This window comes from Cervus canadensis, chromosome 13 (genome assembly GCF_019320065.1).
Source record: "Cervus canadensis isolate Bull #8, Minnesota chromosome 13, ASM1932006v1, whole genome shotgun sequence".
Classification (NCBI taxonomy): Eukaryota; Metazoa; Chordata; class Mammalia; order Artiodactyla; family Cervidae; genus Cervus; species Cervus canadensis.
The window spans coordinates 49,732,365-49,754,955 of record NC_057398.1 but is presented as its reverse complement, the minus strand read 5'-3'; the positions used below and the strand labels follow the sequence as shown (position 1 = coordinate 49,754,955).

The window sequence follows — 22,591 nt, the reverse complement described above, 5'->3', positions numbered from 1 at the left end:
GATTCACTGGAGGAGGGCATGGCAATCCACAGCAGTGTTCTTGCCTGGAGAATCCCCATGGACAGAGGAGCCTGGTGGGCTTAGAGTCCATAGCGTTGCAAAGAGTCAGACACAACTGAAGTGACTCAGCACACATGCCTTGGCATGGCTTGTGGGGTATTAGTTACCAAACCAGGGATCAAACCTGGGCCCCTGGCTGTGAAAGTGAGGGCCCACCAGGAAATTCCCCGGGACTGGATACCAGGGAATGCCACAGGACTCAGGTCCTGGTGATTACCAGGAGCCTGAGCTACACTGAAGACCTCAGATTATACATGCCCGTTATCCTGATTTCCATACAGCTGTTGAGTGGCCTGTACTTTTCAGAGAAGCAAATCCACTATTACAAGCAACCAGGACATATAGTTCAGGCTTTAGTAGCAGATGACTTCTAAACCCTTGAAAACTGTCTGAAACCAAAAATGATAAACATTAGGTCTTATTTTCAGTGCTTGCTTTGTATTATACATCATGCTTGGGGCCTACTATGGGGCTGGCCAGGTCTCACAATCACAGCTTCCTTTGCATTTAGACTTGTGACAAGGCCAAATGAGATGATATAAATACATTCACAACTGAGAGGCATATCATTTAAACTTAACAGTCCATTAAGGATCACATTTAAAGGAAATCTTGTAATTAGCTTATTAATTTCATTATTGCATTTATATTATGTTCTCTTTTCTCCAGTGAACAGTTAAAAAATCTATAAATGTTTAAGTACTGTCACAATTTTTAATATAGGATCCTTTAAGAGTGGTTTGTACTGCTCTGAAACTCTTCAGTTCAGTTCAGTTCAGTCTTAAGAGACCCTAATTGTTGAATATATTACAGGCATTATAGATTTAATCCTTACAACTGACATGTAAGGTAGGGACTGTTGTTATTTGAAAGATTACAAAATTTAAGTAGTGGTTGACAGTCACATAGCTAATAAAATGATGGCCAGGACTCAAATCTAGGACTCAGTCCACCATTTATTCACCACCATATAACACCTGTTATACTGGCCTGACCTTTTAGTTAGGACTAATGATAATGTGATAGGTTTAAAGGCAACTCTTTTAAACCTATGTGCAGATCAGTATTTGTACATTCAAGTGAGTATGTCTCATCTTTCAAAGCAGTCATCATGAAGGACCCTACTTTTATTCCAGGGACACAAATGTTGCTTAGAACTCCTTTGAAACTCTTACTTGTTCATTTATTCCACACATATTTGGTGCCTATGAAAGGCACTTTAGCAGGGCCTGGAAATAAAATGGTGAGCAAAACCAGCAGCAGTTCCCCACCTAATGGACCCAAGAGGCCAGGATGGTGACAGAAGAAATACAAAATTGCAAATGTGACAAGTGCTCGATGGAGGAGGCATGTGAGGGCCTGGAGAGGAAACCCTGTGGTCAAAGATGATGTTCCTGTCTGAAGACACCTTCAGACAGTGATGCTGAAGGTGAAATCTGCAGGACCATCAGGGGTTACCAAAGTAAAGGGGGAGGGAACACAGAGGGCACTGCGTGTGCAAAGGCCCTGGAGGCTTAAGGAGCAGGATGGAGAAACTGCAGGGGAGGCCAGATCAGGCATGGCTGTGTAGGTCTTGCAGAAGAGTTCTGAATTTGTCCTGAGAGACATTAGACTTTAGTTGGGGATAACCTGGCCAGTTCTTCATTTTAAGAGCATCGCTTCGGCTGCTTCTGAGGAGAGCTGAGTGGACGCTGGGAGACAAGTTAGGAACTGACTGGTGTGTTCCAGGATAGGGATGAGGGCGCTGGGCTGACAGTACGGGTGATAGTGAAGATGGAGAAAGGGCTTGAATTCAAGGAAAAAAATTTAACAGGCAAGTTTGTTTGTAGATTCTCAATGGTAGCAAGTGAATCTGATTTTTGGAACTAACAGAAATTCAGAACCAAATCTACATAAAGCATGATGTACTTGCTTGCTCGCTCAATCTGGCTTTGATAGTTTTCTTTAGGGCTCCATAAAGGTGTTAAGCAGTGGCAGCATCATTTAAATTAATGCACAGCCAATCCCAAATGACTACTTTGAATTATATAGATTTCTTCTTCCTTAAACAAAAATAAAATTCAAATATATTCTTAGGCACAGTTCTTGTTATCAACACATGATGGCACTGAAAGATATAGATGATGCTTAATTACATAAGTGCAAAACTAGGTATAATTTAAGTGTGACAAGTCAGCCTTAAGAAATATAGAAGAAAAAAACATAAAAAATGCTTACCTAAGTCTAGGCAGAATATATTAAAAATCAACCTTTCTCTAGATCTATAGTAAGCCAAGTAACTTACAGGCTCACAGTGTTTTCCACAGTGATTACTTAGCCATGGGAAAAAAAATTCTAATGGTATTTTAATTCAAAATGACAGTAATAAATTTGTACTGTTCCTTCTAAAAATATAGTTTAGTGGAAAAGATAAATTTAAAAAACATTTTAAATAGAAGAAATATTTATCAACTTGTATTAATTAAATGAAAATGAAGATCATTTAATTTTCATAGATCAATTTATTTAGAATTACAAATATTAAGAATAAAAGATTTATGCTTTTCTTAATTAAACGTAACAGTTTAGCTAAATATAAACTCTGCACTAAAGTTCTGCAGTGGCACAATACCAACAAAGAATATGGAAGCATTTTTAAACTATACAAAAATTTCAAATGGAAAATAATCTTGTTTCAGTTTTATTATACATTAACATATAAAAAGTCTCATTTTATGAGACATCTAAAAGAATCAAAGCCACTTCTACAGCTATATCTTAAACTCCAAATCTGAAAACAATTTATTATATTTTGACTTTATAATATTCTATATTAAAACAGAGAAAATTCCAAATACACACTTTTTACAAGATTAACATCTTAGGCAGGGTTTTCCTTAAAAAACCGAAAACCAAAAAAGCCCACAACCAAATACAAACCTTTTTTCTCCATTTTCTAGCACTGGCTATTATATTTGTTTTCCTTATAAAACTTTTTTGCTTTAAAAATTGTGTAACTGTTGGATTTTAACCAGTAATCTGGTTCACAAATTGTGCAAATAAACAAAAAAATATGAAAATAGTGTGTTTTCAGTCTTTTGAAAATAAATCCCATAACAATAGCACTTTTTGCCCTGAATTGATGGGAAAAGACATGCCAAATCCATTTGCTGAAATTTAGCATCTTGCAGTAATGTTTCTTTCCTGCTCCTTCATTTTCTTTCAACAGACAAACAACAAAGGTTTCTTTTATAAATTATGATAAATTAAAATATTTATTATTATAAAATGATCTATAGAACCATGTCACATTGCAAGTATATATCATATATACTTGTAAAGTCCGTATTTCCCACCTATATTCCAGTGGCTTCCTAAAAATGAGGACTTCCCATATCTCATGATGTTATCTTTTGAAGACTGAAGTGGTGATCAACTAAATGAACTGGAGTTGTAATTTTCTAGATAGAATTTCCACATTGCCATGCATAATGCACAAAAGACCATGTTTCTTCATGTTCTCCACTGCAGTAGTTGTCTGCCTGGGTTGAGTTGAATTCATGCACATTAAAAAAATGGTCAACATATTCTTCCATGAAATTATATTATGTTCAGACATTTTCAGTTTAAAAATACTTGCTAATAAACATATATAATATAAGCAGTGCTACTGCAGCTGAGTAATAAAAGAAAAATAAATATAACGCTGGTCAGCAATGCTGGTTTAAGAAGCAGTAAAGTATATTAAAATGCCTTATTTGGAGATTTAAATTTTCCTTGTTTTCCAGCAGATAGGTTATTTGGTGTTGGAAGCCTATATAAAGGAAGAGAACTTCACAAAAACAATGTCCTATGCAGTTGGGATAATTAAATCTTCTATTCAGTCTCTGTTGGTGTTATTTGCTGCAAAGGCATGTAAGTTTCCCATCTGGCTCAGGCCGCTTTGAATATGTGCAACATGAATTTCTACATTATTCTGAAAGCAACTAAAGAAAGAAGAAACATGGTTAACTACTTTATCTCACAAAATTAAGAAAAACAGTTTTTTTAAAAAGAAAAAGCTGAATTTCAGTTAGGGAATAGCTAGGATATAACAACCCCATGTAAGTAATGTATCTTCCCTTTACATTAGCTATAATTCTATTTCAGCAGTAACTGAAAAGGTACGCTTGAAAGAAGCAAAGAAGCCATGGGAGTGCTGGAAAGAGAGGATGGACAAATCTCTTTGGGGAAGACTTACTTCAAAGTTAAACCTCTATGCCAAACCCAAGCCTAAATATTATGTCTTTTGATTCCTTTATATAAAAAAATCCATCTGAAAATTCTGTCAATAGACTGCACATAACATGAAAGCTCATTTACAACTTACTTAAAGGATAAAAATCGTGACTACTTCATAAATATGTACAATTCTTAAAGCTTATACTGGAAATCACTATGAATTTCATATAAAAATAGAGTACATCTAAAAAAAAAAAAATAGAGTACATCTAATGAATTACCTGATATTAGAAGCGTCTATTGTACTCTTGATATCATTTAGTGAATCTGTAAGTGATTTAAATTCAAAGGAATTCAGGTCTCCTCCTTCTGCTAGACACTAAAGAAAAAAAAATTTCAAAATTTAATTGTACTTCGAATACAGACAAAAACTCTGCTCTAATATACAGTTTAATTTTTTAGCACCAAATTAGAAGTTTGTTTAGGTGTCAAAATGAAGAAAGTATTCTTAATATTTTCTCCAAAAGGTCCTCCAAAATTTACCTTGATTTGTAATAAAATAGCTGTAAGCCTGGAGATTAAGTCTGTCAGATTTTCATTTTCAACACAGGGCTGTCCTGCTGAGGAATTTGCATGCCGAACTATCTCCTGTGCTTCTTCCTCACACCTTCGTCTCATGTCTGTCGGCTGATCTGCAGGCTGGAGCCCTTGGTCTGGAGCAAGCTAAATACAGATGATTAAAACATAAGCTATACATTCATAAGGCCATGATAATTTCTGGGTGTTTGTGCCCTGTTTTCAGATTAGGATTTTTATAAAAGTAGCATTTGTATAACAAAAACAATCTCACTCTTACCTTAGAAATTTTTTCCCCTCTAAGAGTATTTATTTTTTGATTTGTTTTATATTTTGGGTAACTTTTAATTTTGAGATACTTCTAAAAAAAGAATAGAACAAAAATTTCTTGACAGCCTTTTACCCAGATTCACTAACTGCTTATCGTTTACTGTGTTTGACTTAACATTTGATCTTTGTCTGTATATAACTTTTTTTCTCTTAACTATTTGAGAATAAGTTGCCAAGCACTCTGCCTCTTTACTTCTAAATACTTAATAACCACAGAACAATGATCTGATCACAATCAGGAAGTTTAGCACAGACATAATACCATTTTCTAACAGTGTATATTCAGATTTCATCAACTGTCCCAATACCTAGCTATTTTTCCCTCTGAATACATCTGGTTGTCCTGTCTCTCTAGACTCCTTTACTCTGGAACAGTTCCTCAGTCTTTCATAACCTTGATAGCTTTGAAGATTATCAGCCAAGTATTTTGCATAATATCCCTCAATGTGGGTTTGTCTGTTTCCTCTTGATTAGACTAAGGTAATAGGTCTTTGGCGGGAACACCACAAAAATGATGTTGTTCTCAGTTCATTGTGGCTAGGAGGCATATGATGTTTATCTGTCCCACTACTGCTTATGTTATCTTTGATCACTCGGTTAAGGAAACTATGTGCCTCCATTAGCACAGAGAGCTTCCTCGATTGTTCTTATAGCAGCACACCACTCCACTGTGGGATATGCCATAAGTTATTCAGCCAATTCCCTATGTATGGGCATTTAGGTTACTTCTAATATTTTGTGACTGTCAGTAATACTGCAATGAATAATCTTGTCTTCTAACACTTAACATTTTTTTAAACTGAAGTATACATAAATATATAATACTCCAAGGGTAGCCACCATCCTGACTTTTATATATATAACATAATACAGAGCTATGTATTATTTATTATATATATTAGTTTTTGCTGGCTTTTGAGCTTTACATAATATGAAATTATGCATTATATATTCCTTTGTGTCTGACTTTATCTGTTCAATATTTGCATGTTCTATATGAACAAATATGTTCACACATTCATTCTTATTGCTAAGAATTCCATTGTATATTATATGATAATTTACTGATTCATTTTAGTATTGATGGGTATTTGGGTAATTTCTAATTTTTGGCTATAATGAACAGTGATGCTATGTATGTTCTAGTGTCTATCTTTTGGTAAATACATGTTCATATATCTTTGATATATACACAGAAGTGGAATTGCTTGTTCTTATTTTAAAATCAATATTGTACTTCCACAAGAGCTTTGTGAAAATTAAATTTACTCCATTAGGAAATGAGTCTATCACATATGACCTTGTGTACACTGAGATACAAAAAGACATCCACTTCTGCATGTTTTGTTATATGTCATCTTGGACTGCTTGGTTTGTACCTCTTGTGGATGGCTGCTAGTCCAGGGGGAGAACTCTATTTGCTAGGACAACATATATTGCTATGTAGGTAAATGACAATTATCAGGAAAATAAAAATAATAATGGCTAAAGGAATGAGCAAAATATACACAGAACTGTTAAAGGTAATCACAGTTCATTTCTCCAGGGGGTCTTCCCAACCCAGGGATAGAACCTCTCACATTGCAGGTGGATTCTTTACCGTCTGAGCCACCAGGGAAGTCCTAAACCTGTGCACTTATGGTCAATCTACAGCAAAGAGGCACAAATATACAAATATACAATGGAAAAAAGGTAGTAGTCTCTTCAATAAATGGTGCTGGGAAAACTGGACAGCTATATGGAAAATAATGAAATAGAACATTTATATGGTATTACCATATAAAAAATAAACTCAAGAATGAAATAATGCCATTTATAGCAACATGGATGGACCTAGAGATTATCATACTAAGTGAAGTAAGTCAGACAGAGCAAGGCAAATATCATTATGATAACATTTATTTGTAGAATTTAAAAACATGGTACCAAAGGAAGGATCAAAGAGTGATACAAATAAAATTTTTTACAAAACCAAAATGGACCCTCAGACATAGAAAAGAGGACATAGTGGAAAAGGGGTGGGGAAGGATAAATTAGGAATTTTGGATTAACAGATACATACTACCATATATAAAACAAGGTCCTACTGTATAGTATAGGGAACTATATTCAGTAATAATCTGTAATGGAAAAGAAAGTGGAAAAGAATATATGTCTCTGAATTACTCTGCATCCATTTCAAACACTGTAAATCAACTAGTCTACTGATAGTAAATGCTGGAAAGGGTATGGAGAAAAGGAACCCTCCTCCTACACTGATGGTAGGAAGGTAAATTGGCACAGTCAGTATGGAAAACAGTATGGAGGTTCCTTAAAAACTAAAAACAGAGTTACCATTATGATCTAATAATCCCGCTCACGGAAAAGATGAAACCTCTAATTCAAAAAGATACTTTTGGAATGCTAATTCAAAAAACTCTACTTCAAAAAAAAAAAGTGATTTTACTGGAAATATACAACCTCTAAGAATGCAAATACTGGAGCATACTAAACTCATCACAATCATTTCGTTCTTACTTTGTAAGAAACTCAAATTTTAGGTGAAACTGGTGAAACACCTTCATACATATGTGCATAACGATAATGATAATTTACAAATAATCCTATAATGTATGTGACTGCAGTTCAAGAATCCATAGTTCTAATGTAAAGTTTATTTTAAAATTTTCTTTTTTTTTTTTTTGACTGTGCCTCACAGCCTGTGGGATTTTAGTTCCCCAAGCAGACATTGAACATAGGCCCTTGGCAGTGAAAACACCGAGTCCTAACCATTGGACCACCAGGGAATTCCCAAATGTAAAGTTTAAAAAGGAGTAAACAAAACTGAATACACAGCATGATCATAACTTTGTGAGAAAAAGCATGTACGGTAAAAAAAACCCAAACAGCAGGAAATAAAAATACAGTTTTTATGGTAGTAGAATTAAGAGTAATTATTTTTCTGGATGTTTCTAAATTTTTAGAGAGCTATAATCATTTATAATTCAAACAGAAAATCAACAGAATTGACAGGTCACTGTGTATAAAGCACATATGACACAAGGTCATATGTGATAGACTCATTTCCTAATGGAGTCTTCAATGCTGATGCTATAAGGAAAAAATATATATATAAAATATGGTTCTGCTGAAAGATCTTGGCTTAGTTTGGGTTTTCTAAAATGGGGTGGTAACAGTATCAGTTTCAAGTAAGACAGGTGGTCAGACCCCTCAAGGGAACTTCACACAAACTACCTACCTCATAGCAGTACTGTTGAACTTTATGCAAAACTTTGTTTAGGTCCTTGTTCAGTTGTTCAAGCTCTAAAACAATCGTTGCATATCTCCGCTGAAATTCAATGCCAATGGGCATGGAATATGATTTCTGAGAAGGAAAAAAAGTCAGATTTTGATAAGGTTTTTTTAACAATGCAATTTCAACGATCTAATAGGACATTGGACTTATTCAAAACAGACAAACAGGTTATTAAAACAGACTATGCTCAATGTTATACTACTTACATGTGATAATGGTATTATTGTTATTTAGGTGATTATCTTTGTTCTTAGGAGTGTCATGATGTCTGTCATTTACTTTTTTAAAAACAGAGATTGTACAGAGAGAGAGAGAGAGTGTGTGTGTGTGCAAGACAGACTAAATGAAGCAAAATTGTTGAATCTATGTATATTTCTTAAAGAAATCTTTCAACTTTTTAATAACTTTATCATTTTCAAAAATAAAAAGTTGGCAAAATATTATATATATTCATTTGAAGTGTTCTAGTTATTTAATTGATTCTCCATTTGGACTCAATTCAGTATAGCATAATGGATAAGAGTATGGGTGCTAGAATCAGATTACATATTCAAAACTCAACACTATTACATACTAGCTATGTTACTTTAAGCAAGTTCCTTAATTTTTCTGTGCCTGTTTTCTCATCTGCAAACTGGGGATAAAAGAACTTCTATCTAATGAGATTATGGCAAAGATTAAATGAAATAATATAGGTAGCATATTGCCTTCCACATAGAAAATATTCATTAAGTATTAACTGTTATCACCATTGCCATCATTTTGTATCTGCTTCCTACCAGTAAGTGTAAATGGACTTTGATTCCATTTCCTTTCCTCTCTTCATAACACCTCCAATAAATTACACTATCCATTCCACTCCAGCTACAAATGCTGCAATGAGACTTCTTTAGTCAAGCCAAATTGAACCATACTTCTTTTTTTTCACAGGATTTCCAAGAAAGCAGATCATTGTACACTGGGGAAACAAGTACGGTTAAGAAAGAAAAGTGTGCCTGGACTGGTAGGGATAAACTGCTTACACTAGTAACCAATCTCAGTGTCTTCACTGTTTGAGCTAACAGAAACCTGGCGACCATCTTGTTCAGCCTTGTCATGTTATAGATGAGAAAACTGAGGCCCGGGAAAGTTAAATGTTTTGCTCAACAGCACACACTATTAATAATGTACTGGGTACTGTTCTAAGTGTTTAAGAGAATCTCACAGAATCCTTACAACCATCCCAAGAAGGGTACTATAATGATCCCCACATTACATATGGAGGAATCTGAGGTCCATGTACCACAGTCAATAAGTGGTAAGCATGCAGGATCTGAAGGCAGACTGCATCAGAATTCCTCCACCATGGGATCTGATGCAGTGAAAGAGGAGGAAGGGAAGCAATGTCACGGGGAGACAAGGGAAGGGATAAGTCACTTAAAGATTATTTCATAATTAGTTTTTAAATTGAGGTAAATTGACACACGACATTCTATTAGTTTCAGGTGTACAACACAATGATTCTATATTTGTATAAATTGCAAAACGATTACTACAAGTCTAGTTAGCATCTGTCACCATACATAATTTTTTTCCTTGCAATGAGAACTTTTAAGATTTACTTAGCAACTTTCAAATATGCAATACAGTATTATTAACCATAGCCACCATACTGCACATTACATCCCTATGACAGTTATTTTATAATTGTAAGCTTGTACCTTTTGATCCCCTTTACCCATTTCACCCTACCCACCCCACTCCTCCACCAAGCTCTGGCAACCAACCATCTGCTCTCTGTACTTAAGAGCTTGGTTTCTTGTTTCTTGTTTTTTTTAGATTCCATATATAAGTGAGAACATACATCATTGGTTGGAAAGGTAAATTCTAGAGTGGGCTTCCCAGGTGGTGCAGTGATAAGGAATCTGCCTGCCAATGCAGGAGATATAAGAGATGTGGGTTCAATCCCTGGGTTGGGAAGATCCCCTAGAGTAGGAAATGGCAACCTGCTCCAGTATTCTTGCCTGGAAAATCTCATGGACAGAGGAGCCTGGTGGGATATAGTTGACGGGGCTGCAAAAAGTTGAACACGACTGAGCACACACACACAAGTTCTTTTACCAGCCCAGAGTCACACCCAGTACATCCACTGGTGCTTCCTGAATTCCTGTTCCTAAGCTTTAGTTTTTGTGGAGTTAAGCCCACTGTATTATCAAAAAAATTGGTATTTCCTATGCAAGGATAAACAGAACATGGTTAATTTAACTCCATTCCCCTGTTGGGCTGGACTGGGGACACGGTGTTGAGTTTAAGCATTTGGTTAAATTTTTGAGTGTAAGCGTGTATTGTGGCAGACTCAGAAATAGTCAAAATTATTAGAGGGTGAGGGTATCAAAAGTGTTGATCCTCAATTTTTGTGTTCAACATATTCATGAGTTATTTAAATAAAGACATACAAGGACTTTATCTACAGTGAAATAACAAATGAATAATTTTTGAAAAGAATCCTAAAATGAAACAGATATCATCCTCTTCAAAATTATCATCTGCTTGTATCTCCAACTTCTCAAATACTGCTGGAGACCCCTCTTTTGAAACTGCCCTCAAAGTCTTCAGCACTTCTTTCTGAATAACCTAAATGAAGACAAATAATTCCCTTATGTTTTAAAATAGTCAGAGAATTAAGTACTAACACAGAAAGTAGAATAATAAATGTACAAGAATGACCAAAACCATTTTGAAAAAGGACAAATAGGGAACTGATACTGGTAGATGGCAGATTAAACTGTGGAACTGGCATGGGTAACAAATCTTCCAAAGGAATAGAACAGTGGGCAGTCTTTAATATATGGTAATTCCTATATATATATATATGTATGCTTGTGTATTCATTCATACATGGGAATTTGTATACAATAGAGTTGCCCTTTCAAATCGGTGGGGAAAGATAAACTATTATTAAATTGAGACTACGGCTATTTGTTTGGGGGGAAAAATAAAGGAAATCTCTCTGCAGAAGTTCCTAGAAGTGCAACCACTAAATCAAAGGGCTTGTGCATTGTGCATTTTAAATTTCAATAGATATTGACAAAATGCCCTTCATAGAAGATGTACTAATCCATTTTTAAGAATGCTTATTTCCCCATAGCCTTACCAATAATTAAAAAAATTTTTTTTGGCTGTGTGGTGCTCTGTGGCTTCTCTCATTTTGGAGGCTGGGCTCTAGAATGTGCAGGCTCAGTATCACTGTAATGTTTTGTTACAACTTTTAATTTTTGCCAATTTCACTAAAAAGTAGGATCTTTTTTAACTGTTTCTTTGACCACCTTTTCACATGGGGCCTCTCAGGTGGTGCTAATGGTAAAGAATCTGCCTGTCAGTACTGGAGATATAAGAGATGTTGGTTTGATCCCTGGGTTGGGAAGATCCCCTGGAGAAGGAAATGGCAACCCACTCCAGTATTCTCGCCTGGGAAATCCCATGGACAGAGGAGCCTGGCAGGCTACAGTCTACAGGTTCACAAAGAATCAGACATGACTAAGCTACTGAACACACACACACATACACACATATCCCTTTTCACATATATGAGTCATTTGTATTTTTTTCCCCTATGAACTGTCTATTCACATTTATTTCATTAAAAAAATTCTTACCTCAAGATCTTAAAATTACTCTCCTAATCACCTCTAGAAGCTTTACAGTTTTGCCTTTCACATTTAGATCTAAAATGCCAGTCATCTGACTATGTTATGAGATTTATCTTCCTCCCCACATGGATATCCAGTTAATCCAGCACCATTATTTCAAAGACCTTTCTTTCCCACTGCTATGCAGGACCACCTTTTCATAGATCAAGAGTGTGCACACATGCAAATCTATTCCTGGGCTCTCTATTCTGTCGCATGGTCTATTTGTCTATGTTGGGCCAGTAGCACACAGTCTTCAGAAACTCCAGCTTTGTAATAAGTCTTGACATACAAGAGTAAATCATCCTACTTTATTGCAGTGCCACATACATTTTAGAATCAGCTTGTCAGTTTGAATGCATTTATGCATACATGCGCTCACACACATACATGCAAAATTCACTTGAGATTTCATTCAATTTATGGATAAATTTGGTGAAAATGACACCATTCAAAAAATAGTGTTTGAAATCATGAGTATCTCTTTTTATTTAGGACTTCTTTAATTTCACTCAATATTTAATAGTTTTCTACATAGAAGTTTAATATATCTTATATTTATATCAAGGTATGCAGTTTTAAATGGTATTTTTTGAAATTTCATTTTTAACTGCTTATTGCTGATATATAGAAAAACTGCTTAAAAAAACTGACCTTGAATCTTACAACTTTGCTAAACTCATATATTAATTCTAATAATTGCATATTCTTTTACATTTTCTAGGTACACAGCCACATCATCTGTGAATAAAAGGGTTTTATTTTTTCCTTTCCAATCTTTATAGCTCTTACTTCATTTTCTTGTTTTATTACATTGGGTAGGCCCTCTAGTGTACTATTGAATAAAAGCTGTGATTGTAGGCTCCCTTATCTTATTTCCAGTCTTAAAGAGAAAGTTTTTAACACTTCATTAGTAAGTATGATACGTGCTATAAGTTTTCTTGGTAAATATTCTCTGTTAGGTTAAAGAATGTTCATTCTATTCCTAGTTTGATAAGAATGTTTGCTTTTCCACCATGAAGAGATGTTTAATTTTGTAAGATGGTTTTTATGCATCCATTGAGATGATCTTGTGTGTTCTCTACTTTTTTGGGGGGCCATGCTGCACAGCTTGCGGGGTCTCTGTTCTCTGACCAGGGATTGAACATGGGTTACAGCAGTGGAAATCTGGAATCCTAACCACTAGGCAACCAGGGAAATCCCCTTTTTTACTTTCTTACACTGCAAATTACACTTAAAAAAAATTTTTTTTTAAATTAGTAAGTGATTAGCTTTAAGAGCCTTACCTGTTAGTCTTTTAAACAAGTATCTAAGGCAGTTTTATAGTTCATTTAAAGGTGAATAACACACACTTTTACAAGCTTGGCTACTTTATAAAACAGATAAAAAGGAAAACTGCATCACGCCTGTCTTTTTGGAAAATAGCCTGGCAGTTACACAAAAGATTAAGGAAAGGGTTGACATGACTCAGCAATTTTACTTTTAGATACATACTCATAGAAATGAAAATATACATCTACACAAAAATCCATACATGAACGTTCATAGTCGTCTTACTCAAAATAGCCAGAGTGGAAACAACTCAAATGTCCCTCAACTGATGAATGGACAAGTAAAATGTGATATGTCCTTACAATGGAATATTATTTGGCAATAAGAAGTACTGATACATGTTACAACATGGATGAACCTTCAAAACATTACACTACTTGAAAGAATACAGTCACAAATGATTACATATCACAAGATTCCATTTACATTAAATGTCCAGAACAGCTGGAGAGAAATTAGATTATTGGTTGCCTACGTTTGGGGTGGAAACTGATTTGGGGGAAATGAGGAGTAGCTGCTAAATATATAGGGTTTCTTTTTGGGATAATGAAATGTTCTAAAATCAACTCTGATGATGCCTGTACAATCTGTGAACTGAACCGTAAACTAAACACCACAAAATTGTCCACTTAAATGGGTGAATTGTATGGTATGTGAATAATATCTCAATAAGGCTGTTATTTTAAAAATCTGCCCCATTAAATAAGTTATTATACTTGAGCATGGTTTTCTATCCCTCCTATATAATCAACTAATGTGCTTCTAGGCTGTCACATACGGGTTGAGTGCAGCACACAAAATGGACTCTTTTTTTTTTTTTATGTATTCTACTTTCAAATTAGTAAGCAGATTTCTGCAGAGAGTCACAATTTTGAAAATAAAAAGAGGACTAACAATCATGATAAGACAATTCTGAGAACATATTTGGAAAAGAACCACCTTCGTAGTGGTGATGGAGAGAGGGAAGGAGTACAGAGAAAACAGTATCCAGAGTTTTCCAAAGCCACTAATACAGTTTTAAAAGTGGTTAAAACAGAACTGTCTAGGATAAATCCCCTTTCCTACTCCTGAATATTATTAATGTCCATGTATGACAAGACAAATTTCCAGAGTGGAAAAGCAATGATCAAAGACTGAGACTGCTAGTGTAATATCTACTTTTATATAATGTTGAAGCAATCCAAATCTATTTTAAAAAATTCCATACACTAATTAATTTGTATGTGGATGCTCTGTATATGTATTTTAAAAATGTTTTGATAGTCCAAAATAGAACAGGTAGATTGAAGTTAATAAGCTTGGACAAACCTTCACTGACTTTAACATACTATATAATCAGGTCAAGAAAAGATAGTTCAAAACTTTATTTATTTATTTTTTTTTTTCAAAACTTTAAATCTAAAAGAACTTGACAAAAATTCCTCAGATGTATGACTGAAAACTTTTTCTTCATTATATCATAAAAGTGACTAAAGTATTTTAAAGTAATTTTCCTCCCTTTGCTTTGCAAATTGAAAGTTTGAACATTTAATTTCATATTTTGACTAGTGTGCCTTTAGTTTGCTTTTGCTGGGTAAAGTAAGAGTGAGATAAACACTTACGTATTCCAAAATTAAAGGAGACTTTATCAGACCAATGTTCCCATTTTTAATAAATTCCATCAAGAAATAAATTTTTGTGTCTCCATAAAAAAAATCCAAAAATAATAAATGCTGGAGAGGGTGTGGAGAGAACTTGGGAACACTCCTACACTGCTGGTAGGAATGTAAATTGGTACAGCCAGTATGAAGAACAGTATGGAGGTTCATTAAAAAACTAAACTAAACCATATAATCCTACAATCCTACTCCTGTGCATATATTCAGAGAAAAACATGGTCTGAAAGAATACTTGCACCCCAGTATTTGGTGTGGCACTGTTCACCACAGCTAAGACATGAAAGCAACCTAAACAGCAATGGACAGAAGAATGGAGAAAGAAAATATGGTATATATTTACAATGGAATATTACTCAGCCATTGAACAAAATAATGCCATTTGCAGCAACATGGATGGACCCAGAGATGATCATACAGAGAAACAGAAATATTGTATGATATAGCTTATATGAGGAATCTAAAAAGAAATGATACAAATGAGCTGATTTACAAAACAGAAAGACTCACAGACTTAAGAGAATAGAACTTATGGTTACCAGAGGAGAAGGGTGAGGGGAAGGGATAGTCAGGGAGTTTGGGACTGACATATACACACTGCTATATTAAAAATGCATAACTAACAAGGGCCTACTGTATACCAGAGGGGACTCTGCTCAATATGATGTAACAATCTAAATGAGAAAAGAATTTGAAAAAAGTAGATACATGTATATGTATAGTTAAATCACTTTGCTATATATCTGGAACTCTCCCAACACTGTTAATCAACTATATTCCAATATAAAATAAAAAGTTAAAAAGAAAAAATATATATACTTTGGGCAAAGTAATATGTCCAGTCCTTTGAAGTGCAATATAGTGAACTACTCAGGTCATTTTGGTAAAAACAGAATAGAAATTAGCTCTCAGCTTCAAAATTAAGTTATACTGATTAAATAAAATTACATATTTATTAGAGCAGAGACTGGGTAGGGATCAGTTCAGTCGCTCAGTCATATCCAACTCTTTGCGACCCCACGGACTGCAGCATGCCAGGCTTCCGTGTCCATCACCAACTCCCAGAGCTTGCTCAAACTCATCATGTCCGTCGAGTTGGTGATGCCATCCAACCATTTCGTCCTCTGTCATCACCTTCTCCTGCCTTCAATCTTTCCCAGCATCAGGGTCTTTTTCTTCGTACGAGTCAATTCTTCGCATCAGGTGGCCAAAGTACTGGAGTTTCAGCTTCAGCATCAGTCCTTCCAATGAATATTCAGGGCTGATCTCCTTGAAGATTGACTGGTTGGATCTCCTTGCAGTCCAAGGGACTCAAGAGTCTTCTCCACCACCACAGTTCAAAAGCATAAATTCTTTGGCACTCAGCTTTCTTATAGTTCAACTCTCACATCCATACATGACAACTGGAAAAACCATAGCTTTGACTAGACAGACCTTTGTTGGCAAAGTAATGTCTCTGCTTTTTAATAAGCTGTCTAGGTTGGTCATAACTTTTCTTCCAAGGAGTGGAAATCATTGCAAAATCTACAGTGATTTTGGAGCCCAAGAAAAAAAAATCTGTCACTGCTTCCATTGTTTCTCCATCTATTTGTCATGGAGTGATGGGACTGGATGCCATGATTTTTGTTTTCTGAATGTTGACTTTTAAGCCAACTTTTTTACTCTCCTCTTTCACTTTCACCAAGAGGCTCTATAGTTCCTCTTTACTTTCTGCCATAAGGGTGGTGTCATCTGCGTATCTGAGGTTATTGATACTTCTCCCCGCAATCCTGATTCCAGCTTGTGCTTCATCCAGCCCAGCATTTCGCATGATGTACTCTGCACAGAAGTTAAATAGGCAGGATGACAATATACAGCCTTGATGTACTCCTTTCCCAACTTGGAAGCACTCTGTTGTTCCTTGTCTAGTTCTAACTGTTGCTTCTTGACCTGCATACAGATTTCTCAGGAAGTGGGTAAGGTGGTCTGGTATTTCCATCTCTTTAAGAATTTTCCACATTTTGTTGTGACCTACATAGTCAAAGGCTTTGGCGTAGTCAATAAAGCAGAAGTAGATGTTTTTCTGGAATTCTCTTGCTTTTTCTATGATCCAACGGATGTTGGCAATTTGATCTCTGGTTCCTCTGCCTTTTCTATATTTAACTTGAACATCTAGAAGTTGATGGTTCAAGTTCTGTTGAACTGTAGAATTCAACAGTTGTTGGCTTGGAGAATTTTAAGCATTACTTTACTAGCGCGTGAGATGAGTGCAATTGTGCAGTAGTTTGAACATTCTTTGGCATTGCCCTTCTTTGGGATTGGAATGAAAACTGACCTTTTCCAGTCCTGTGGCCACTGCTGAATTTTCCAAATTTGCTGGCATATTGAGTGCAGCACTTTCACAGCATCTTCACAGCATCATCTTCTAGGGCTTGAAATAGCTCAACTGGAATTCCATCACCTCCACTCGTTTTGTTTGCAGTGATGCTTCCTAAGGCCCACTTGACTTTGCATTCCAGGATGTCTGGCTCTAGGTGAGTGATCACACCATCGTGCTTATCTGGGTCACGAAGATCTTTTTTGTATAGCTCTTCTGTGTATTCTTGCCACCTCTTCATAGTATCTTGTGCTTCTGTTAGGTTCATATCATTTCTGTCCTTTATTGTGCCCATCCTTGAATGAAATGTTCCCTTGGTATCTCTAATTTCCTTGAAGAGATCTCTAGTCTTTCCCATTCTATTGTCTTCCTCTGTTTCTCTGCACTGATCACTGAGGAAGGCTTTCTTATCTCTCCTTGGTATTCTTTGGAACTCTGCATTCAAATGGGTATATCTTTCCTTTTCTCCATAAAACCACTCAGTGAGAAAATCATTTGGGTTTAACATAAACATTACATTAGTTCAATGTCACTAACCTGATGTATCACAGAAAATTAGGAAAAAATGCATACCAAGAAAATCTGTAATCCATAAAAATGAAAGAACTGTTATACCTCTGAAGGTTTTAAAAAAATAACATTTCTGGATATATTAAAAATAAAATCTCCTTATAATACCTAGGATTCTTCCTTCTGTAAAGAAGGAATTAAACTAACTGAATAATTTGTATTTGTCCCTAAAATATTCTACAAAATTTCAATTCACAAGTGATATACGAAACAGAATAAATAATAGGTATGTTATGATTAATGGATATAATTTGATTTTTACTACTTCTATAAGGCACTATACTTATATCAATATGATAGAAATGGTACAGTCTCTGAAGATAATTCTCACGTATTATTTACTTTTTAAAACTAATCTCAAATCACATATGAAGTGTTAGTCACTCAGTCATGTCCGATTCTTTGCGACCCCTGGGACTGTAGCCCACCAGGCACCTCTGTCCATGGGAGTCTCCAGGCAAGAAAACTGGAGTGGGTTGCCCTCTCCAGGGGATCTTTCCGACCCAGGGATCAAACCTGGGTCTCCTGCACTGCAGGCGGATTCCTTACCATCTGAGCCATCATACACCATACTATTTCCTTTTTGATGATTCCACTTAAATTTAAGGGTGAAAGTGAAAGTGAAGTCACTCAGTCGTGTCCAACTCTTTGCAACCCTATGGACTGTAGCCTACCAGGCTCCTCTGTCCATGGGATTCTCCAGGCAAGAATACTGGAGTGGGTTGCCATTTCCTTCTCCAAAATGTATTAAACAAAGGTTAAGACCAAACAATTACCATGCATGTTACATGTTATACACGGGAGCTACTGTGAATAGAAATCCACCCCTCTCCACCATTTGTTTTTAATGAGTACAAGGATCAAATAACCTTGAATATACTTTTTATACTACTAGCAGTTAGCAACTCTTCAAAAATCAACAGGATTTGCAATAGCATTCATTTTACCTGCTACACTGAACAATCTAAATTTCAACTCTTTTGCCAGGCAAGCATGTGATTTATGCTTTTTCTTCTTTGGGGAACAGTTTTATTCTAAAGCAGTCTGATACTTCATACTTTGATCTTACCCTATAAAACTGAATTCCAGGTTTATGTTTAAATGACAGTCCTTGATATGAGAAAAGAAAAACAGTGGCACATTGTCCTCCTGTTGTCTGAAAACATCATGACTATACATGTTTTAAATATTTTATTACCAACGAATGAACATGTTATGTTTACCAGCTGGAATAACTTTATTAAATGTTTGAGTTTTTTGCACAATAATAACCAAAACAGTAAGCTAGATATCCCCTAAAATCAACTGTTATTTCTTATATAAATGCCTGTGGAAGTTTCATATTTTCTTTGGACAGCATTAGATTTCCTAGTTCTTTTTTATCTTTTACCCTTTTATCTTATATTGGAGTACAGCTGGTTAACAGTATATACAGTTGGTTGTGATAGTTTCCTGTGTGCAGGAAAGTGGTTCAATTATACATATACATGTATCTATTTTTTTGGATTGACATGTATACACTGCTATAATTAAAATAGATAACCAATAAGGACCTACTATATAGCACAGCAAACTCTGCTCAATATTATACAACAACTTAAGCAGGAAAAGAATCTGAAACAATGTTTTAAAGCTAATATGAATTCTGACATTTTGCTTAACATTAGTATGTTCTGTGAATCTGCCACCCCATTAGAAATACTCTTTTCATATTTTCTTGTAAATCTACCTAATGGAGGAGCTTCTGGATATTTAGGTCACTTTGACTTCCATGTTTTAGATTCTATTTTCATAATCTGTCTGTGGAGACCATCATTATCTTCAGTGGTCGAGATTCCACTTACTTATTTCTGAATGTTAAACTATCTTTGCATTTCTGGAATAAATCTACTGGCTGGCATGATGTACCTTTTAAATATCCCCATTTGTTAACACTTTGCTTAGGATTCTTTCACCTATATTCATAAATGAGATTGGCTAGTAGTTATTCTCTTTTGTAATATCTTTGTTAGGTTTTAATATCAATGTATTCAAGAATTACAAAGAGGAATTGGAAAATGTTCCTAGTTTTTCTCCTATTCTCTAAAAAAAGTTTTTTCAAGGTGATGGTAATGGTAAATATTTAGTTGAATTCACTGGTATGGAAGAATTCATCTGGTGGTGTAGGTTCTTTGTGGTCAAGTTTTACATTATAGATTCATTTATAAGGCAGTAATGGGACTATTCAGACTTTCTTTCCATATCAGTGTTGACAAGTATTTTTCTAAGAACTTGCCTCCATTTCAATTTTCAAACATATTTACAGGAAGCTGTTAATAAACTGTATTAGTCTGCTCGGGATGCTATAACAGGATACCATGACTGGGTGGCTTAAAAAATAGCAATAAATTTTTTTGTAGTTATGAAGGTTGTAAGTTCAAGATCAAGGTGCTGTCAGGGATGGTTTCTGAACAGAACTTAAGAACTTTATCTGGCTTGCAGATAGCTGCCTTCTCATTGTATCCTCAGATGGCCTTCCTTCTGTGCATACATGGAGAGATCCCTTGGGGTCTCTTCCTCTTCTTCATTTAACCTAAATTATCTCCTTAGAGGCCCTCTCTCTAAATACAGTTACACTGTGGCTTAGGGCATCAATTTATGAATTTGAAGCACACAAAACTCAATCCCACAGTATCCTCTCAAGATCTTTTTCATGTCTGTAGGTTTTATAGCGACGTTCCCTCTTTCTTTCTTTTTGTGGCTGTGCTGGCCCTTCACTGCTGCCTGTGGGCTTTTCCGAGCTGGGGCTACTCTGTGTTGTAGTGCCTGGGCTTCTCACTGCGCTGCTTGCAGGCTCTAGACTGCAGGCTTTGTAGTCGTGGCGCACAGGCCAGGGACAGAGCTTGAGTCTCCTGCCTTGGCAGGATGACTCCCCACCACTGGACCACCGTCTTTCTTAACAGCAGTAATTTGTATCTTTCCTGATTAGCATTTTCAGGGTTATCAATTTTATTAGGTCTTTCAAAGGGCCCAACTTTTACTCTGTTGATCATCTCTATTTTAGATTTGTTTTCTATTTCATTACTTTTCTCTCTGGATTTAATTTGTTGTTCTCATTCTAACTTACTGAAATAGATGTAACTTACTAATTTTTTTCAGTCCATCTACAATTTAAACATGTCTTTTACTCTAAAATAGGCATGGCTGCATAACAACATTTTGATGTATGTAATTTTCAATACTACTAAATTAAAAACATTTTCTATTCTCTGATAACTCATTCTTTGGTCTATGGTTTATTTAGCACTGTATTCTTTAATTTTCAAGCATGAGTTTTATTCTTGGTATCTTTTAGTTAAGAACTGACTCATTAGAAAAGACCCTGATGCTGGGAAAGACTGAAGGCAGGAGGAGAAGGGGACGACAGAAGATGAGATGATTGGATGGCATAACCAACTCGATGGACATGAGTCTGAGCAAGCTCCGGGAGTTGGTGATGGACAGGGAAGCCTGGTGTGCTGCAGTCCATGGGGTTGCAAAGAGTCAGCCACGACTGAGCAATGGAACTGATCCTTTAGTTATTAACGTCTAAGTTTATCTGTATATTGTGGTCAGAGAACTTACTTTGGAGAGTTTTAATCATTCTGCAATTTGTTGAAATCTAAGACCAGAGTATAATTAACTTTTGTAAATATTCCACGCAGGCTTGAAAATAGTAGGCATCCTACAGCTGACAGGTGTAACTGTCTCCATATGCTAATGAAATCATTTGTTAACTGTTTTTCAAATATATATTCTGATTTTTTTAAAAATATAATTAATTAATTAATTTAGTTTTGACTGCTCTGGGTCTTCACTGCTACACAGGCTTTTTCTCTAGTGGTAAAAGAGAACCGCAGTGCATGGGCTTCTCTTGTTACAGAACACGGGCTCTAGGGCACGCAGGCTTCAGTAGCTGCAGCTCCTGGGCTCCAGAGCACAGGCTCAGTGGCTGTGGCGCACCGGCTTAGTTGCTCTGCGGCATGTGGGATCTTCCTGGACTAGGGATTGAACCCGTGTCTCCTGCATTGGCAGGTGGATCTTTTACCACTGAGCCATCAGGGAAGCCCTCTAACTGATTTTTGACTACTTGTTTTATTAGTTACTAAGAGGGCTATGAAAACTGTGTTGCTTGAACAGTGGATTTGTATTTTTCCTTTGAGTTTTACCAATTTTTGCTTTATATATTTGGATGCTATGTTATTAAGTACATAAAAATTTCAAGTTATTATTTTGAAATTATACCTTTCATCATTAAGAATCACACCTCTTTACATCCAAATAAGATATGGTGAATTAAACTTTTCTTCATTAGAAAGCATAACTCTCTATCCAGTAATACCAGTAATATCTGTTGCCCTACATTTCTTTATCAGATACTAATACAGTTACATGCCTTTCTGTTGTTACTTTAAAATTTGTATTGCTGGGGTTTCCCTGGTGGCTCAATGGTAAAGAATCCACCTGCCAATGCAGGATACATGGATTTGATCCCTAATCTGGGATGATCCCACATGCCACTGAGCAACTA

At 35.6% G+C, this 22,591-nt stretch overlaps 1 protein-coding gene across 2 annotated transcripts in view; it reads right to left on the bottom strand.

Annotated features, from left to right (window-relative positions):
• Positions 1-2,541: 2,541 nt before the first annotated feature.
• LIN9 (lin-9 DREAM MuvB core complex component) overlaps positions 2,542-22,591 on the bottom strand; it is an 84,280-nt gene continuing 64,230 nt past the window's right edge. For both annotated transcript variants that reach the window (XM_043485772.1, XM_043485771.1), the window contains 4 exons: positions 8,405-8,530; positions 4,804-4,983; positions 4,542-4,639; positions 2,542-4,025 (listed from right to left, as the gene is read on the bottom strand). In XM_043485772.1, the coding sequence (XP_043341707.1) occupies positions 3,920-4,025; positions 4,542-4,639; positions 4,804-4,983; positions 8,405-8,530 (510 nt within the window). In that variant the 3' untranslated portion in view covers positions 2,542-3,919. The remainder of the gene's footprint in view (positions 4,026-4,541; positions 4,640-4,803; positions 4,984-8,404; positions 8,531-22,591) is intronic.